This window comes from Cryptotermes secundus, unplaced genomic scaffold (assembly GCF_002891405.2).
Source record: "Cryptotermes secundus unplaced genomic scaffold, Csec_1.0 scaffold565, whole genome shotgun sequence".
NCBI classification, from domain to species: Eukaryota; Metazoa; Arthropoda; class Insecta; order Blattodea; family Kalotermitidae; genus Cryptotermes; species Cryptotermes secundus.
This window is the reverse complement of record NW_019731581.1, coordinates 774,618-792,107: the sequence shown is the minus strand read 5'-3', so window position 1 is coordinate 792,107 and position 17,490 is coordinate 774,618. Positions and strand designations below refer to the sequence as shown.

The 17,490-nt window shown below is 37.3% G+C and overlaps 2 protein-coding genes across 3 annotated transcripts in view; both read left to right on the top strand.

Moving 5' to 3' along the window:
• LOC111867199 (E3 ubiquitin-protein ligase TTC3) overlaps window positions 1-6,124 on the top strand; it is a 69,540-nt gene extending 63,416 nt beyond the window's left edge. Inside the window, exons 30-31 of the mRNA XM_033752591.1 lie at window positions 595-764; window positions 4,285-6,124. Coding sequence (XP_033608482.1) covers window positions 595-764; window positions 4,285-4,374 — 260 coding nt within the window. The 3' untranslated portion in view covers window positions 4,375-6,124. The remainder of the gene's footprint in view (window positions 1-594; window positions 765-4,284) is intronic.
• Window positions 6,125-8,432: 2,308 nt separating this feature from the next.
• LOC111867218 (dnaJ homolog subfamily B member 12) overlaps window positions 8,433-17,490 on the top strand; it is a 13,957-nt gene continuing 4,899 nt past the window's right edge. Inside the window, exons 1-7 of one of the 2 annotated variants that reach the window (XM_023856855.2) lie at window positions 8,433-8,653; window positions 10,539-10,607; window positions 11,086-11,200; window positions 12,922-13,067; window positions 14,090-14,236; window positions 14,664-14,785; window positions 15,788-15,903. In XM_023856855.2, coding sequence (XP_023712623.1) covers window positions 8,518-8,653; window positions 10,539-10,607; window positions 11,086-11,200; window positions 12,922-13,067; window positions 14,090-14,236; window positions 14,664-14,785; window positions 15,788-15,903 — 851 coding nt within the window. In that variant the 5' untranslated portion in view covers window positions 8,433-8,517. Of the gene's footprint in view, window positions 8,654-10,538; window positions 10,608-11,085; window positions 11,201-12,921; window positions 13,068-14,089; window positions 14,237-14,663; window positions 14,786-15,784; window positions 15,904-17,490 lie in introns of both variants that reach the window. The other variant, XM_023856854.2, reaches the window with a different exon arrangement.

Genomic DNA, 17,490 nt, shown 5'->3' with positions numbered 1-17,490 from the left:
GCGTGACGTCACCGCTGTTGATTAGCATTGCGTAGTTGCCAGGTTACGGGGCTCGGCTATCTTCGGCTCCGCTCGGCTCTCTTCGGCTCCGCTCGTGACGTCACCGCGCGTTGCGCATTGCGGGGTGATTACTCGCCTATTACAGGAGCGTTACGTTACCGCTGAGGGGTGGGAGGGGAGCGCTGACTCACCCACCGCGTCACTGCTGGTGTGGGGGGGCGCTCGGCTTTTCGCACATGTCACATTATTATATGGTAAACATATTTGCTCCTAATTTCTCAAAGGATGGAGGCTGCTCTCTCTCTCTCTCTCTGAAATATTTTTAACTGTGTCATCATTTTCAGTTCTAAGTAGAAGATTAGTCTGTCTCAAAGTGCACCATGGCATTTTGCCACAGTAGCGAGCTCCATTTGCACAGGCTCCAAGGGGTTAAGGCTTTAGTAATGTGGACCTTAAAATGAATTAAACTTATATGGTAATCCTTGAATAACAGAAGTATTATATAAATTATTAAAATTGGTGAAAGAACTATGGAGTACATTATATATAGGCTATCCAAGTCAGTAGTGTTTTATGTAATGTATTTTTTTGCAGGTTCAATGGGTCTGGACAGATTTGGTGGTGCTGCCTGGGGTGGAGTGCAAGAGTCTGCGTCAGGCTGGGCAAAATCAAATCAGACTTCAAAGGATGACTGTATTATTTGTTTTGAGTCAATGGAGAAAGACCTGACCTCCCTACATTGCAAACATTCTTTCCACACTGAGGTGAGAAAATAGTTGTACAGCTTTGTGTTAAAAGTGTTGCATTGCATAACATGGCTTCTTGTCCCATGCAGTGGCAAGTAACATTTAAAAAGTAAAAAAGGTAAATTAAAGGTATCCCTGTAACAGGCCGTGGAGGCCCATAGGGTTGTGAGATGTTGAGGTTCTCACATTTTCTAGACAATTGGCTCATAGATGGTGGTCAGGTTGTCAGCCTTATGGGCTGGCCTCCGTAGTCTAGGGGTAACGTTCCCACCTCATGACTCAAGGTACGCGGGTTCAAACCCGGCGGAGGTCATTGAATTTTTAAGGGCGGAAAAATTCAGGGAACAGGTCCTCCGGGAGGGACTTTAAGCAATGGGTCCCGTGTCGTAGCTTTACAGCACGTAAAAGAACCTCATGTCTCTAGGAGGCCTCTGAGCTAAATTATAAGGACATTTCCTGCCCAACAATAGTCTCTAACGCCTCTGGTAGATGGGGGAAGCATCTAGATACCGCTAAGCCAGTAGAGGCCGAACTCGCTGGCTGAGTCGGGACTGATGGCACGCACCTGTATTGGTAGGGTATAGAGACTGGTAGAATATCACAGGGGGACGTACAATAGACCACTGGTCGCGGTGCATGGGGATACCCACCCCCTCCAATAATAATAATAATAATTGTGATGGTGCATGTGTGTGTGGTCCAGCTGGCTAAGCATTGGATTTTGCTTCTGACCACGCGGTAGCATAGTTGGTTGAGGGGCTATGCTACAAGCCGGAAGGTCGCGGGTTCAAGTCTTGATGAGGTCATTGGATTTTTTTCAATTGACCTAATCCTTCCAGCCGCACTATGGCCCTGGGGTCGACTCAGCCTCTAACAGAAATGAGTACTTGCATTCTTCTGCAAGTAATGCAGTTTTTCTTGAGAATGTAAATAATAGAAAGATTTGGCAGCATGCTGGTGTGTTGAAGCAGGTGGTCAAGGTAACACCTGTTAGAGAACTGCCTTATTTGCTTATGCTGTGGCATTGGTTATTTGTTTAATAAATATGAAAATGTACTTTACCATAAAAAAGACTGAAATAGTCAATGAACTGGGCTAACCTCATGTACCCATAGTGGCTTCAGAGGTCATGTTCAGTCTCTTTTTCAGTAGATCTTCACTATATTATTTAGAAATATTGTATTTACAAAAGGAGTCCAGATTTTGTTCACTTATATTTTTGTTAAAGAATAGAATGCCTTGTAGTATTCGCATATGAAGGAAAAATGCATAGAATATCAAACATCTTTCAGAAATTTCTGGGAAAATCAGCTGCATATTACAGTTACTAGATTCTTCACTGCCATTATTGTTGTATCTAGTTCTGTATTTTGGAGCAGTTAGGTTCGGGCTAGTGCATCTACATCTCAGTGCCTTCAAATTGACATTCTAGGTGATGTAGTTTCTGCTTTTATGCTGGAAGCAGAACATTGTGTTTCGAAAGTGGTGTTCTCATGCTAATAATCTGTGGATACATGAGATGTGCATTGAGATATGCCACAGTTTGCCAGATATTGCATAATTTGTATGGATGTTATGGTGATTGCAGAGAATTGATTTAAGGGATAGTATATGGCAGGCATGTCCAACACCTCGAACGCGGGACGATTTTTGGTCGATTTCATATACCTATAAAGAAATTATACGTGAAAAGCATGTAAATTCACTTGTAATATAATATTATATTCAGATTTTGAAGGGAAAATACATGTTAAAGTAGTCTGTACTTTCAATGTATGTTGCTTTTACAACAAACTTCATGTGTTGTGTTATTTTTACCAATATTTTTGTTTAAAGCGAGGTACGATGATAGGAGGAGGTGATAGATCACTGGCAGTTTTGACACTGAAAAGTCGATCAGCCTGTTGGAAGTTGCACATGCCTGGTATATGGTATTAACACTAATAACTGAGAATTTATACGTGAGACTGATATTGTGATTTTATGAGATTTCAGATTCTCGTGACACTCACTACAAAGATAAATGTCTTCTTTGATGTGCTGCCATGTACTTATTCTTCATATGGTGCTTGTCTACTTCCTTTCCTTATGCCCATATTGTTAGTCACTTCTGTAATTTACCTCCACAGCTGCCACCATTTTAGCTTAGCTTGGCAGAACCAAACAAAAATAATCCATATTTTAGTCAACATTCAGGGACACATGGTAGCATAGTAGTTAAGGCACTATGCTACAAGTCGGAAGGTCGTGGGTTCATTGGATTTTTTTCACTCACCCTCTAACAGAAATGAGTACCAGGAATTAAAGAAATAATTTTCCTGGGGAGTAAAGCTGACAACCTTACCGCCATCTTTGAGCCGACTGTCTAGAAAATGTGGGACCCTCAATGTCTCACAACCCTATGGGCCTTCACGGCCTGTTACAGGGATAGCTTTGCTTTGCTTTACTTTACTTCACTTTACTTTACTTTACTCAGTCAACATTCACTACTTTGTTATATACTGTATAAGATACCAGTAAATATATATATATATATATATGATGGCAAAATGTGCATGATAGTAACGAGTGTTTCAAGTGTTGCAGTCCCATGGTTCCCATTGGTAAAACCACAGCGCTGTCATACTAGTTCACAACAATACAAATTTCCATGAGCCAAGTTTTGTTTTGTTTTAGGGAAATATTATAGTGGGTTGTATATAGAGATTTTAAAATATTTTCAGCCGTGTTCCTCACCAGCATTAGTGCAGCCGAACAAATTATTTACATAAACATACTCATATACAGTAGAACATGGTTATAACGTCATCAAAGGGACCTAAAAATAGTGTCGTTATAAACGAATGTCGTTGTAACCGAAATGGGCACTTCCACAGTAGCCTTATGTTAGTCACGTAAAAATCTACCAAAAACCGAGTTAAAATGTTGCATTTTTTAGTGAAATACGTAGTTAAGTACAGACTAACGTAACATTAACGTGGAATTGCCCAAATGTGTAATATCAAAGACATATTACAGCGCTTTTCACTGACAATACACACCGCACTAATACTGTATATTAAAGGTAGGCCTACTCACCAAATTACAGTAGATTACATCAATTGTTGTGCCTTACTGTACCTAGATACGAGTACAGTAATCAGTTATCTTCATCTGTTTCCTGTTACTTGCCCAATACACACTCTCTAAATTACGTTCAATGTCCATATCAGAGAAATTCAGGAATGAAAATGACGTTACATACGAGGTTCATGCATTTGTGCATGTCGTACTAAGCAAGGTATAAAAACAGTTGCTTTATGAAGAATTAGTTCGTACCATTGAATATTTGACGCAATAGACAAGGTGTCGCAGAAACCGATGTTGCTATAACCAAGTTTTACTGTATTCATACGTGGAATTCACACTGTGTTCTTCAATAGGTAGTTGGAATAGTAATGCAGCTGTAGCATAAGCAAGTTTGGTGCATGAAATTTAAAATGAATTATTACCGATGTATATTTTGCAGTTTAATTTTGTTATCTTCCTCTTTCAACAGTGCATAAGACAGTGGCTTCGCACTGAGAGTGTTTGCCCAATCTGCCGCTTGTTCACACGTATGGCTGATGAATTCCCACCGTTGTCTTAAGAACACATGAGGATGATATAACAACAGAATCTTTTTTTCTTCTTCTTCTCCAGTGTATATCTAGATGGCTTCAAAAGGGGAGAGTGTGTCCGCTCTGCAGAACTGTTGATGAATATCCACCTTTAATATGAAGACTGTGTGGCACATCAGTATCATACTCTGTTAAGAAATGTGATAAAAATAACTCTGTGAAATTGTTTGAAAATTATTTTTACAATTGTGTGACCTTCGAAGTTACATAACCACTGGTTATGCTTGAAAACAGATTAACAAAAAAAAACTTCATTTGATTATCATATAGCAACTTTCATTGTCTTTATTATGCTGCGTTTTCCATTTTCCCCAAATTATAATTTTTATATTTAAATGACCAGTGAATAAGCTAATTGCATTAAAGGGCACATGATTTTCAGGATTCTTATTTGGATAATACAGGCCTTGCTCCCATAAGCTTACTTTCAACATATTATACAACAGTTTGTGATTAGGAAGCAGCTTGTAACTTCTCTTTTAAAAATAAATACACGCCTTCCTGAAAGTTACTTGTTAATTGTTAATTTTGTTTGGTTGATACAGCATGTGTTTATAACTAGTATATCAACTCCATTTGTCACATTATATGCTGATTTGTCTAGTGTAAAATGATGTGCAAATGAAATAGTGCAGATACTGAGAACTCTTGCAAGAGACTTTAACAAATATGGATGGTGCATTCCTATGTCAGTAATTCATAGCTATTGTAAAGGTTGCACCACTTACTGGAGCAAGCAGTGGAGTTGATTAAGTGTTACATTTATATACTTTGGACATCAGAGAAGTTTCAGTCTTTTAATTTTCTGTTTTCAGATGTTTATAGTTGTTCGTATTGACATGATCTTGTTCAACTTTTGTTTTATACGTATATTATGTCAGTGCACATGAGCTAACTAGTTTTCAGAAATATTTTGCATATAACATACTTCTGAAGAAATATAATACACCTACACACTTCAGGATATGTATTCAGCTTGCATTAACAACACAGTACTTCCCTACCAAAGGCTTATATTTCATGCTGACCAAAAATCCAGAGTACACATAAAAATTATCACCATTACTTTATGATACTCTTAATAAAAATAATAATATAATTCCACAGGATTTATCTCTTAGTCTTTTTGCTTAATGATTATGACCCATTCTTTTTGTATTTTGAATTCAGGGCTCCAGAACTGAAACCGAAATCTACTTTACAAAACCCACTTGTTCTTTATTTTATAATATTAAATGTCAACTTGTGGAATGGAAGTAATCATTCTTTAATTTGCCATCTGCATTTCACACATAATGATTCATTAAATTTTGATATGTTCATACTGAAGCTTGAAGCATATATGCTGTTCGCTTCTGTTAAGTTTTCCATGGTGAGTGGGAAAATGTATTTATGCAGTGCAGTTGATTCTCAGACTTAATACTATTGAGCCCTGTTTGAATATATTAAAAACCACGTAATTTTCAATAAACCACTATGGATAAACCTTTAGACTTTGATGTTGTCTTGTTTTATTTTGTTGTATTTCCAGTATATATCAAAGTAATTACAAAAAGCTGTATAGCTACAAATAAAACATCTTTAAAAATGTGAAGCAATGAGTATAATATAAATCACTCTGTCCTATCCAGTGAGTTCAGGAAGAAGCTGTTGCATCATTTACCTATGAATGTATAAAGGATTATGTTTAAGACAATAAAACTGCATAATTATTCATAATGTTGTATTTTAGCGTCCTGTTGCACTGATTTTCATCCATGATATGTATACAGTTGCCGTCTTGTAGTGCACTCAGTTTCACCTGTTATTTCACGACATGTTTCGGCAACATAGTGCCATCATCAGGTGCCCTAATTATGCTAATCTATTTCATTGCTTGCCTTTATAAAATTATTTAAAAAGTATTTAAAAAGTGCGTATTTGTCAACTGTAATAAATTTACACACACTAAAACTTGTTAAGATTATTCATCTTATGTGTCATAATTAAAACTTGTGTGCGGTTCTTCCTCTGTGGGGTTCGTTTTTCTTGTATTCTGCGTAAACCGTGTCTTGTGGTGTGTGTTCCCTTCTTAGCTGCGAGTGTTGTAATGTTCATAATGCACAGTCATCCTACCAGTTGCCTACCCTTAAGCAGACATAGTTGAAATTCCACAAATTTCCAAGAAATTCTGAATGCTATATAGACTGGATAATATCTCTGTTTTATTTGCAACTGGCTAATCTAATTGGCATTTCCCAATTCGTAATGCAGGTGTATAATTATGAAGCTTAATACACTGGAAAGTAGTTCTCAGTGATATAAATATTGTAACGTGTTTCATTACTGAAGATGCCGTTCGGGTTGTTAATTGGTTTGTTTAACAACCTACAAGTATCGGCTACAATTAATCATAACACAGTTGTGGGGTTTCGTGATTTATAACCCTATTCGCAAATCAGTTCACTCTGTCTTCAGTAGTCTACACATATTCAGTACAGGAGCTATACAAGTGTAACTGTATCACACGTTCCCAATTACACAACTACACACACGTCCAGTTCTTCTTTCCGCGAACGCTGCTATGCTCCAACTGTAGGCTGCTGACTGGAGAACTGTCTTCAGCGCTGATACACTTTAACTGACAACAACTGCTGAACTCAGCGACGACTACACGTTAACCCTCTGCTGGCTAGATTGGGAACTTAACTCATTCAGTGCTGGGGGGGGGGGTTCTCCGGTGCGCAACATGTCACAATATGAAATAGTAGAATTGTAAAGAGATTGAGTGACTCATGTTATTTCATATGTTAAATTTAACAATTAGCATTTTTGTTATCAGTTTATTTGCATTGAAAATTAAATAAACATTAACATGCTTTAAACTTGTATTATAATAATATGTTCTAAGAAAATTTAGCAGCATTTGGAACTAGTTCTAACCAAATTTTAGAACAGCAGTGCAGTCCAGCAATCACATAAACAGTAGAGAATGGTGATCTTATAAGGCTGAAACAAGAGGTATCAAACGTAGCACACCAACAGTCTACAGGCTTGACAGGAAATATTAGTGTTGCAATAACCACGCAGCCTTTTGCGAAAGTTGCATTAATAGGACAGAAAATAATAAATATCTCAGTAACACAAAATTATTCATTGCAATGTTTCATGTGGAAAGGGGAAGGCATATATGTGTGTGCGTGTTCCCCCCCCCCCCTTGCATATCCTTTGGTTGTAAACTGTACAAGGACCAAAGGGCAATAATGATGGACATTTTTTCTGAGAACAGCAAAAAAGAATACCCAAAGTCAGTTACAGAGTTCTTAAGGCTAGAGGGAAAAGATTTGTTACTTCATAAACAAAATTCCTAAATGTATTAAAAAATAAAAAGACGTAAATGTACAAAATAGTAGTATACTCTTACAGAGTTGAGAGATACATTAAAAACTCGCCCGTTACCGCTATGAAAGAATAAGTTGTATAAGATTGTGCTACAGAGGGCCAGATGGCCATTGTCCAGGCAATTTTTGAATATACATTTATTTTTTCAAAATAAAAAAGGTAAGTGTATAAAATTGTAATAATTGTGAAGTTAGATGGATTCAAAAATCGCTGGGCCACAGCTGTTAATAGAATAAGATGTTTCTAAGACTGTACTATAGAGGGCCGGATGGGCATTGCTTAGGCCTTTTTTGTATATACATTTATTTTCCAAAATAAAATTAGTAAAAATAATTCAGTACATTTCGCCCAATCAACGTTGATTTGCGTAACCACATAATTACAATAACTGTACACATACTAATGACTCAACAATTTTCGTGACGACAGAGAGGTACTACTGGACTCACAGTGTTATTTATTTCTGACCTACAGCAGAATGCATTACAAATTTATTCCAAAAATTATACTCACTTAATTCAGCAAGGAATATATTTGGCTTGAAAAATATTGTGTTTGTTTACTGTTAGAATTCAATAGTCATGTGAGGAAGACATACGTAGTAAATTGTTGAAACAGTCGTCTGGGATCGTTATTGGTTGTCGTCAGCTGACAATTTGTTACGTCAGTTATGTGAGTAAGGTTGGTAAGTTTAGTGCGTTAGAAGTTGTGTGCCTGCTTATGAAGGCAAAATGATGGAAGGGAATAAAGATGAAGCAGAAAGGTGTATTGAATTCGCTGAGAGGTTTATTTTGGAAGGAAAGAAGGACAAAGCCGAGAAATTTTTGCTTAAAGCCGAAAGGTTATTTCCAACACAGAAGGCGAAAGGTAAGCCAAGGTTACATTATTATTCATTGTAAATACACTATTGTTGATGACGAAGTTAACTAGTTTTATTAGGAAACTGTATGCGTGCTGTACGTACGGATGAACATTTTAAACAACTATATTGAGAATTTCAGGTTAGGACCTAGTCGACAGCATTGCAGCAAAATGTGCCTTTGAGGAAATTATGAAGAATGTACTTTAATATTGGAAGTTGTAATTTACAGTGTTTATTGTGATTCATTATGCTACACTGGCAGTATCATGCCGAAACAGGCGTGTTCGAATAAATGGGCCTGATTTTTGTGTAGTTTAATTTAGCATGGCATGTATCAATGCCGGAAAATTTTCTGACAGTTAAGGTCATGGTGGGAAGGCAAGCAGCAAATACAAGGACACAGTAGATCACAATTTATTTGCAGATGTAGCTTTTATTTACTTGTAATCATGTCCTAGAATAGCTTGTTCTCAAGGTAACTGAACCTGGGCTATCCAAAATATGAAGGTAAGCCTTCTGTTGTAATAAGCTACGTGACATGCGAGAGCTGAAGGTGGTGTTTTGGGTCACAGTGTCTTAACAGTAGCTGGGTGTTACTTAAGTGACAGATTACCCTTTTGGTACCGACTGTGTCTCAACATATGTTGTCAGACTGGCTGGTGAGATGGTTAATATTCTGTCTGTTGGTATAGCTTAATTTAATTTTGCACAGAATGCTGACATTTTGCATGAACGGTTGTCATGTTACAATATGTCTGTGTCATAGAGTCGTGCTGTGTCAAATCAGCACAGTTTAGGAGCAAAATTTCCATGGCCATCGATGATTCTAATAGAATTTTACAAACTCATTGGGTCTCCTTAGGTAGTGACAGTATGTAATTCGTTAATTGCATAGGCACAGCTTTTGAAATGTTAAGTTTTCTTTCAATTTTCACTTGTTCTGATTCACAAAAATGCCAATAATTTTGGCCCTAATTAAGAGAGAAAGCTTGTTCTTGAGTCGGTCCATGTCAAATGAAACAGTGCAATCATCCATTTGATCACCAGTTTTTAATATTTTTACTTTAAAAGTAGATATCCATGAAGGAAGGTTTTTTTTTTTTTTTTCAGAGTTTCAGTTTTCTATTGTTAATGAAATCTGTATATATTAATTGTTGAAGGTAGGTACTTTCAGCATTAAATAATGTTTATAGTGCTGTCCCCTTTGCNCCCCCCCGGTTGTTGCTAGGCATTGGCTGGGTAAACACGTTCCTGGGCAATTGCTAGGTAACAGCTTGATAAACATGTTCCCAGGACATTGCTAGGCAACGACTCGGTAAACACATTTCCACGGCAGTGAATACACATGCAGTAATAGAAGAATTGTTGGATATGGTGTTTTCTGTGTGGTCCATGTCACATCAGATACTCAATATGTAATGCAAAGAAAGTAATTCTGAGTTCATGACCATGGTGGTCATAAAATTGCTGTTATGTTCAGAGTAGTTATAAAAAGACCAGCCCCTCCTCTTATCATAGAGGAGAGACCAAAAATATGGTCATGAATCCCAGCAGGGACTGAAGCCAAGACTGAATGCTGGCAAAGGCTAGCAGCAAATTGCTACTGTGCCATTAGTTCTTCCCAGAACTTCTTGTTATTATAGTACCATCTCTGGTAGTGAAATTCACTTCATAAGTGCCTCCACTTCACAAATGGACTGTCCATCATTGCAGGGACCTGGGAAGGTGAATAAACAGTAACTGGAGACTTTTTCCACAAGAATAATAGTATATTAAATCATGGTCATAGTTCACTTAAAAAGAAAACACTTTACCAAAGCAGTCCTTTATTTTTAGTGCAGTTCAGTGTTTTTTTAAATGCTTGAATATTGTCATTTGCTAATGTTTCAGAGCTTCTGGAACACTTAAACACATCACAGCCTCAAGCAGAACAAGATGATGTTCCAAGAAAGAGACATGGTGAGCCTGCATGCTCCGTGTTTGATGTTCAGATGATGAGAACTGTCATCAGTTGAATGAAATGTTGGTGTTTGCATGCATAATTATCAGTCAGCTCAGTCTGTTTTTCTGTGAAACATTATTTATGGTCAGTGTCCTGTGCTTAGTGCTGATTGCAGTGTAAGTGCAGAGTGTCCTTAAGTCTAATCATCCTTATTGGGCTTTCTTGTACTTTTCCTCTGTCTTTTAACATGTTTGCTGAAATTGCCGAAACATGTTGTGAAGATAAGTTATGTAAAACCAAAACGACTTGAGGAGTGTGGACATTCACTTTTAATGTGTAAATTTATATGCTAACATAATAGCCTATTGGCATATTATTGATTTTAACTGTCATAGTATTAAAATGTATTTTTAGTGAATTCCTAATGTATTTTTAAAGTTGTATTATTGACGGATACGTTAGTAAAATAGGGTTATGTTAATTCTTGTTTGGCAGTCCCAAAGAAAGAGCCAGAAACACAGTCACGTCAAAAGGAACAGCAGCAGCAATCCAAATCATCAGCAAGTGGTGACAAAGAATTTAACAAAGAACATTTAGAAGCTGTGAAAAGGTACTATATGGTTTGTTTCATATCTTATATGAGCAGTTCTCATATGAAGCCATCAGGTATCTTGATGATTAACACATAAAATCCGAAATGAGTAGAAAAATATGTGAACAGTTTTCATTTCACTCCTATAACATATTTTTTCTACATCATCATCATCATTATCATCATCACTGGCACGACAGCCCTTTGTGAGCCCTGGCCTTCCTCAGGATTGCTCTCCATTATTTTTTCTACATACATGGTATAAACTCATACCCAGATGTCTTCTGACATCTAATTATGAAGGCCCATGTATGTTTTTAATGTTCATAGGCTGAATGTAGTAGGTATGGCAAATTTTTTGTTTAAAACATTACTATTAGACAATGAATATTTTGAAGGTCAGTATTACTTGTTTATTTATATGATATACATACCAGAATATTTTTACAATATTAATACATGGTTCAGAACCAATCTTTTAAAATTAAATATTCATAAAACCCACACTCTCCAGTTCACTTTAATGAACTATGAGGATCATAATATGCATAATAATATTGATCAAAATTTACCGACTGACTTAGAGTGTATCAAATTTTTAGGCCTAAATACTGATAATAGGCTGTGTTGGAAGAATCATATTGATTACCTTGTTACTAAATTGAGTTTGTCTTGCTTTATTATGAGAACAGTTAAGCCTATGATATCATTAAGTAGCTTAAGAATGATTTATTTTGCTTATATACATTCTGTGATGACATATGTAATTATCTTCCGGGGCAGTTCTTCACACATAACAAAAGTTTTTATGATCCAGAAGAACGTTATAAAGATTATGATGGGATTAAAGAAAAGAGATTCATGTAGAAACGCTTTCAAGGAAATGAAAATTCTGCCTTTGTGTTCTCAATACATATATTCCTTGATGCAACATACTATAAATAACATACACCTGTTTACAAGAAATACGGAGGGCCATACTGTGGCCAGAAGGATTAGGTGAATTGAAAAAAATCCAATCATCTCATCAGTATTTGAACCCGCGACCTTCCGACGTGTAGCATAGTGCCTTTACCACTACGCTACTGCGTAGACATCTTATTACAGTAAACATGTTAACCATAATACAGTTACAATATTATTTTAATATTACATGGCATCTACAGAGCTGTAGAGCTGTGAAACTTCAGAGACTCATGCAGACATTGTTTATAATTGAGATATTTCAGTGTGATTAGTATTATCTTGTATTGTAATATTCTTCTAAGGTATTTTGGCATATGGAATGGAAATATGGATGCGGATCATGTAGGATGTTGCGAGCACCAGAGACGTGTTTAATGTCCATTATTTATCGTCCATCAGTACAGCACCCGAGATGTGGTTTCTACAGAATATTAACAAAAGAAAAGGAAGGGATGACATAAAATTAGGACAACGCGCAGTATCTGAAAGCAGAAATACTATCAGAAAGATGCATCGGCACAGACATGTGCTAATAGGAGTTACAATAGGATTCTTATGAGAATTTAAGAAATGAAGATGTTGAATAAAATACCAGTGGGGAAACCAGAGTCAGAGAATAGAGAGAGCAAGGAGAAGAGAGGATGAAAAAAAGTGGACACAAATATGAGAAGAGAGAGAAGGCTGGTGGGAAAAACAAATGTATGATTATGATGGTTGAAAAATTATCTTTTTTATCGTGTTTTGGAGAAGGCAGCCAATTTTGTTTGTTTCAGGATTAAGTCATGTAAGGACTACTATGAGATTCTTGGTGTCTCCAAGGAGGCTACAGACACCGACATCAAAAAGGCTTATAAGAAGCTTGCCCTCCAGCTTCATCCAGACAAGAACAAGTGTCCTGGGGCTGCAGAAGCATTTAAAGGTTTCTCATTCTGTTTGCCTCCTTTGCAAATACCATTTACATAAAATTTAAATTATGGTGTGATAATCCATAAAGCGATGTGAATCTGCTGGGTGATAATGTAGATACCATAAAGAAAAACACAAACTTTAATTGACGCAAGTAAAGAGGTTGGTCTAGAAGTAAACACAGAGAAAACTAAGTATATGTTACTGTCTTGTCACCAAAATGCAGGGCAAAATCATGACATAAAGATAGGAAACAGATGTTTTGAAAATGTGGCACAGTTCAGATATTTTGGAACAACGATAACAGATCGAAACCTGATTCAGGAGGAAATTAAGAGGCGATTGAACTTGGGTAATGCTTGCTACTATTCAGTCCAGAACCTTTTGTCTTCTCGTCTGCTGTCCAAAAACATAAAAATTAGAATATACAAAACTATAATTTTGCCTGTGGTTCTGTATGGGTGTGAAACTTGGTCTCTGACATTAAGGGAGGAACATAGACTGAGGGTGTTTGAGAACAAGGTGTTGAGGAGAATATTTGGACCGAAGAGAGATGAAGTGACAGGGGGTTTGAGAAAACTGCATAATGAGGAGCTTCATAACTTGTACTCTTCTCCAAGTATAATTACAATGAGCAAGTCAAGGAGGATGAGGTGGGCAGGTCATGTAGCACGAATGGGGGAGAAGATGAATGCACACAGGACATTGGTGGGAAAGTCAGAAGGAAAAAGATCACTATGGAGACCAATTCGTAGATGGGTGGACAATATTAGAATGGATCTTAGAGAGATAGGATGGGATGGTATGGATTGGATAGATCTGGCTCAGGATAGGGACCAGTGGAGGGATCTTGTGAACATGGTAATGAACCTTTGGGTTCCATAAAATGCTGAGAAATTCTTGAGTAGCTGCAGAATTGGCGGCTCCTCCAGAAGGGCTTAGCTCCATGAGTAAGTAAGTAAGTAAATCCATAAAGCAATCAATCCCATTATATAAACATTTTAAAAGTCTGAAACGTTTTTTAAATGTTTGCAGCCATTGGTAATGCTGCTGCAATTTTAACAGACCCTGAAAAGCGGAAACAGTATGATATGTATGGCTCGGAAGAAGATCGGATACATCAGTCTCAGAGATCCAATCATGGTGGTTATCGTGAATACAGTTACACCCGTGGATTTGAAGGTAATTATTGTACTAAGCTGGCAAGGTAAAGAAAACATTTTCTGTTCTTTTCAGGATCATGTTATAAGTTTTTTTAGTGTTATAAAGAGTAATGAGCTGTTATGAAATAAGCAAGTGTCGTCATTATTATCCTACTTTATTCTCTAAAAAAAGAAGTGATATGTTCCCATGATATCTCTGAGAGTAATTTTGTTATTGCTATGAGTTTCTGATTCTTACTGTTAAAGGCCTGTCCAATGATTCCATTATAATAATTACTAGAAAAATGTGTAAATTGAAGTTAAACCTTGTACTTCTAAGACAGATAATGTAACGTTTGCTAAGTATGCTGGAATGCAAGGAACAATTCTTTTCCTATTTTTACGTAATTCATTTTGACAGTATATAGGGTTAACTGATTGACATATTTTTATTTTTGTCCTTACAGCTGATATTACTGCAGAAGAGCTCTTCAACATGTTCTTTGGAGGCGGATTCCACAATCAGAACGTTTACACGAGGAGGGGAGGCCGATGGCAGCGTGCAGAGAATCACACTCAGAACAGAGAGGTATGCTTTCTGAATGCATGTGCCAGTAAAACTGGAATGGGGGTCTCATTTTGAAATACTGAAATGTTGTCTCAACTTTGACTGATACACAGTTGTCATTGCCCTCAAAGTGTGGCTACAGTGAAGCTATTTTAAACAGACTTCATTTTAACACGCTATTATCAACGTGAAAATTGAACGTCGATTATGGTAGTGGCATTAAGTATTACATTGGGTTCACTGTGCAATGTGAGACCAATATATCAAATCTCATATGAAATTCAGAAAACTTGAAACTTATCAGATGTTCTCAACGTACCTTCTGGAGGGTGCAAAGTAAATACTTTGGCAATTCAAACAAAATCATACATGTAACTGCGTAAAGTGCATCTTTTTTTTTATTTTATCAAACAAGAATTTATTATCAGCAAAATATGCCAACCTCTACTTGAGTCACTCAGTTGACAGTTGCCCCAACAGACCATCTTTGTGTCCTTGGTTGAGTGACTGGGAAGGCTTTGCTACACAGCATTGTCTGATCCTTTCAGGTCAAATCTCTGATGTCTCCATTCTTCAAAAATATAGTGAAATTCTGTATTTAGGAAATATTTTGGGGGTTTCCATCCAAATCATANCCAGCTCAGGGCAATATGATATTATAAACACCAGCACATATCCGTCTCTGGTGTTTATAGCTTCAGAGCAAACAAAACACATCATTCATAACAGAAACAGCTCGCAATAGCCACAGGAACGTTGCTGCAAGACAGGCATATGTAACGACGACTTAGCGCTCTTAAACGCGTGTGTCATTAAATACAGTCCTCCTGACAACAGGCCAGTGAAAAATCTAACAATCTACAGCAAAACCATCAATTATTATGGGCGTTATAACATACGTGTGCAGCTGGACGAAACATACACGTCGAACCCCCCCCAGACGATTTAAATCCCTGACGAAATATACACGTCGAACCACGGCAACGGGTTAATAAGATCTGTATTTTTTCTTTATTGCAGCAGCAAGCCAACGGGTACACAGTATTTCTACAGATGTTGCCAATTCTTGTCCTGATTGTTCTCTCAATGATGAGCAGTTTTTTCATATCAGATCCAATCTACAGCCTCCACTCAAGCTCGTAAGTAACAATATTTCTGTCCATGTATGTCTGCTGCTCTTCTTTGGACTGTTTCCCTGTTTGATGAGAGTCCACTGACTGAACATTTAGACCATTTCTCTGAAGTGTTCAATTTGGATTTCTAGAAAGAAAGGTTTGTCATAAGTCTGAGGAAGGCAGGTGATCAGAACTTGCTCAGACGGATGTCCCTTTGTGGGATTTCATATTAACATTCTGCTACCAGAGAACAGTTTTGGTATTTAAATTAGATACCAGTTTCAGCAATGATAAATGTATTTCTACATGGTCTCCACGTATGATTTATCCTGAAGTAATAAATGATTAACTTTGTTATGTTATCCAGTATTATTGATTATTACTTTGCTGTTTATCTGGTGTGATTCTCCAGAACAGATGTACAGTAAAGTGATATTCTTTAAGATACAGTGCAGCAGAATTGATACAACATGATTTATGTATGTATGTGGATCGTGAAGTCGCCGAGAACAGTGGAAGTAATTGTGATACTGCCGATGGCAGTAATTGTGAATTGTATAAGTGTACAAGCGAATGTGGAATAAATTCGTTATATTCAATACGGCATAAAGTTATTTGTTGCGTAACATACTCAACACATGACAATTTGGTGTCAGAATTGGTTTACGAACTTAAACACGCCACATGATGGAAATGGAAGAAATGATGGAATGCCTGCTGGCCGCCCAAGAAGATTTCCTGGCAAGAATGGACAACAACATGAAATCCAGCCAGGAACAGCTATGAGAGAATCTAAAGAGGATAATCGAAGAAATTATGCCGATTACCCGAAAAGAGACGATGGCCTGCCAAGAGATGGAGGCACGTCTAGAAGAATAAGAGCAGACCTCGGTGGAAACGAAACCTGAGGTGGCACAAAATGAAGAAGTATACTGACATTTCGCACATTATACATGTGCTCATGTCTATATTTGTTATTTCTATTCATATTATCTCATTGAGACATGACCTTGAATTCCTTTTAGAATAATTGATGCCTGTATGTGTGCTTTAAGTTAGAATATTTCCGTTGCCTTTTTATATGCTGTATGATTCCAGTATATTTTATGTAATATGAAGGGGGACCCAAAAATAACCGGAACCGACCTGTTGCGCGCGCATGCTTTGTAGTTACGAGTTGTGCTGCTAGGTGGTGTTAGCTGGGGGTCTCCCACGACTGTTAGTGAGCTGGCGTCAGTCTGAGTTAAGTGGTTTATCTGTGGTGCTCTGTTGTGTGCGTTCCTGTTTCAACCCTTTGGCGATTAGTGAGATGGCCGACCAGAAGGAACAAAGAGTGTGCGTGAAATTTTGCTTTCTGTTAGGGAAAACTGCAGCCGAGACTGTTGGGATGCTTCGGCAAGCCTTTAATGATGATGCTTTGGGGAAATCACAGGTCTACGAGTGGTTTTCCCGTTTCAAATCTGGCAACATGTCAACAGAAGACATGCCACACCCCAGGCGTCCTTCGACAGGAAGAAATGACGAAAACATTGCCAAAATCAAACGTGCAATTGATGAAGATCGTCGAAAGACCATTGACCAACTTTCTGAGGAAACGAACATCTCATGGAA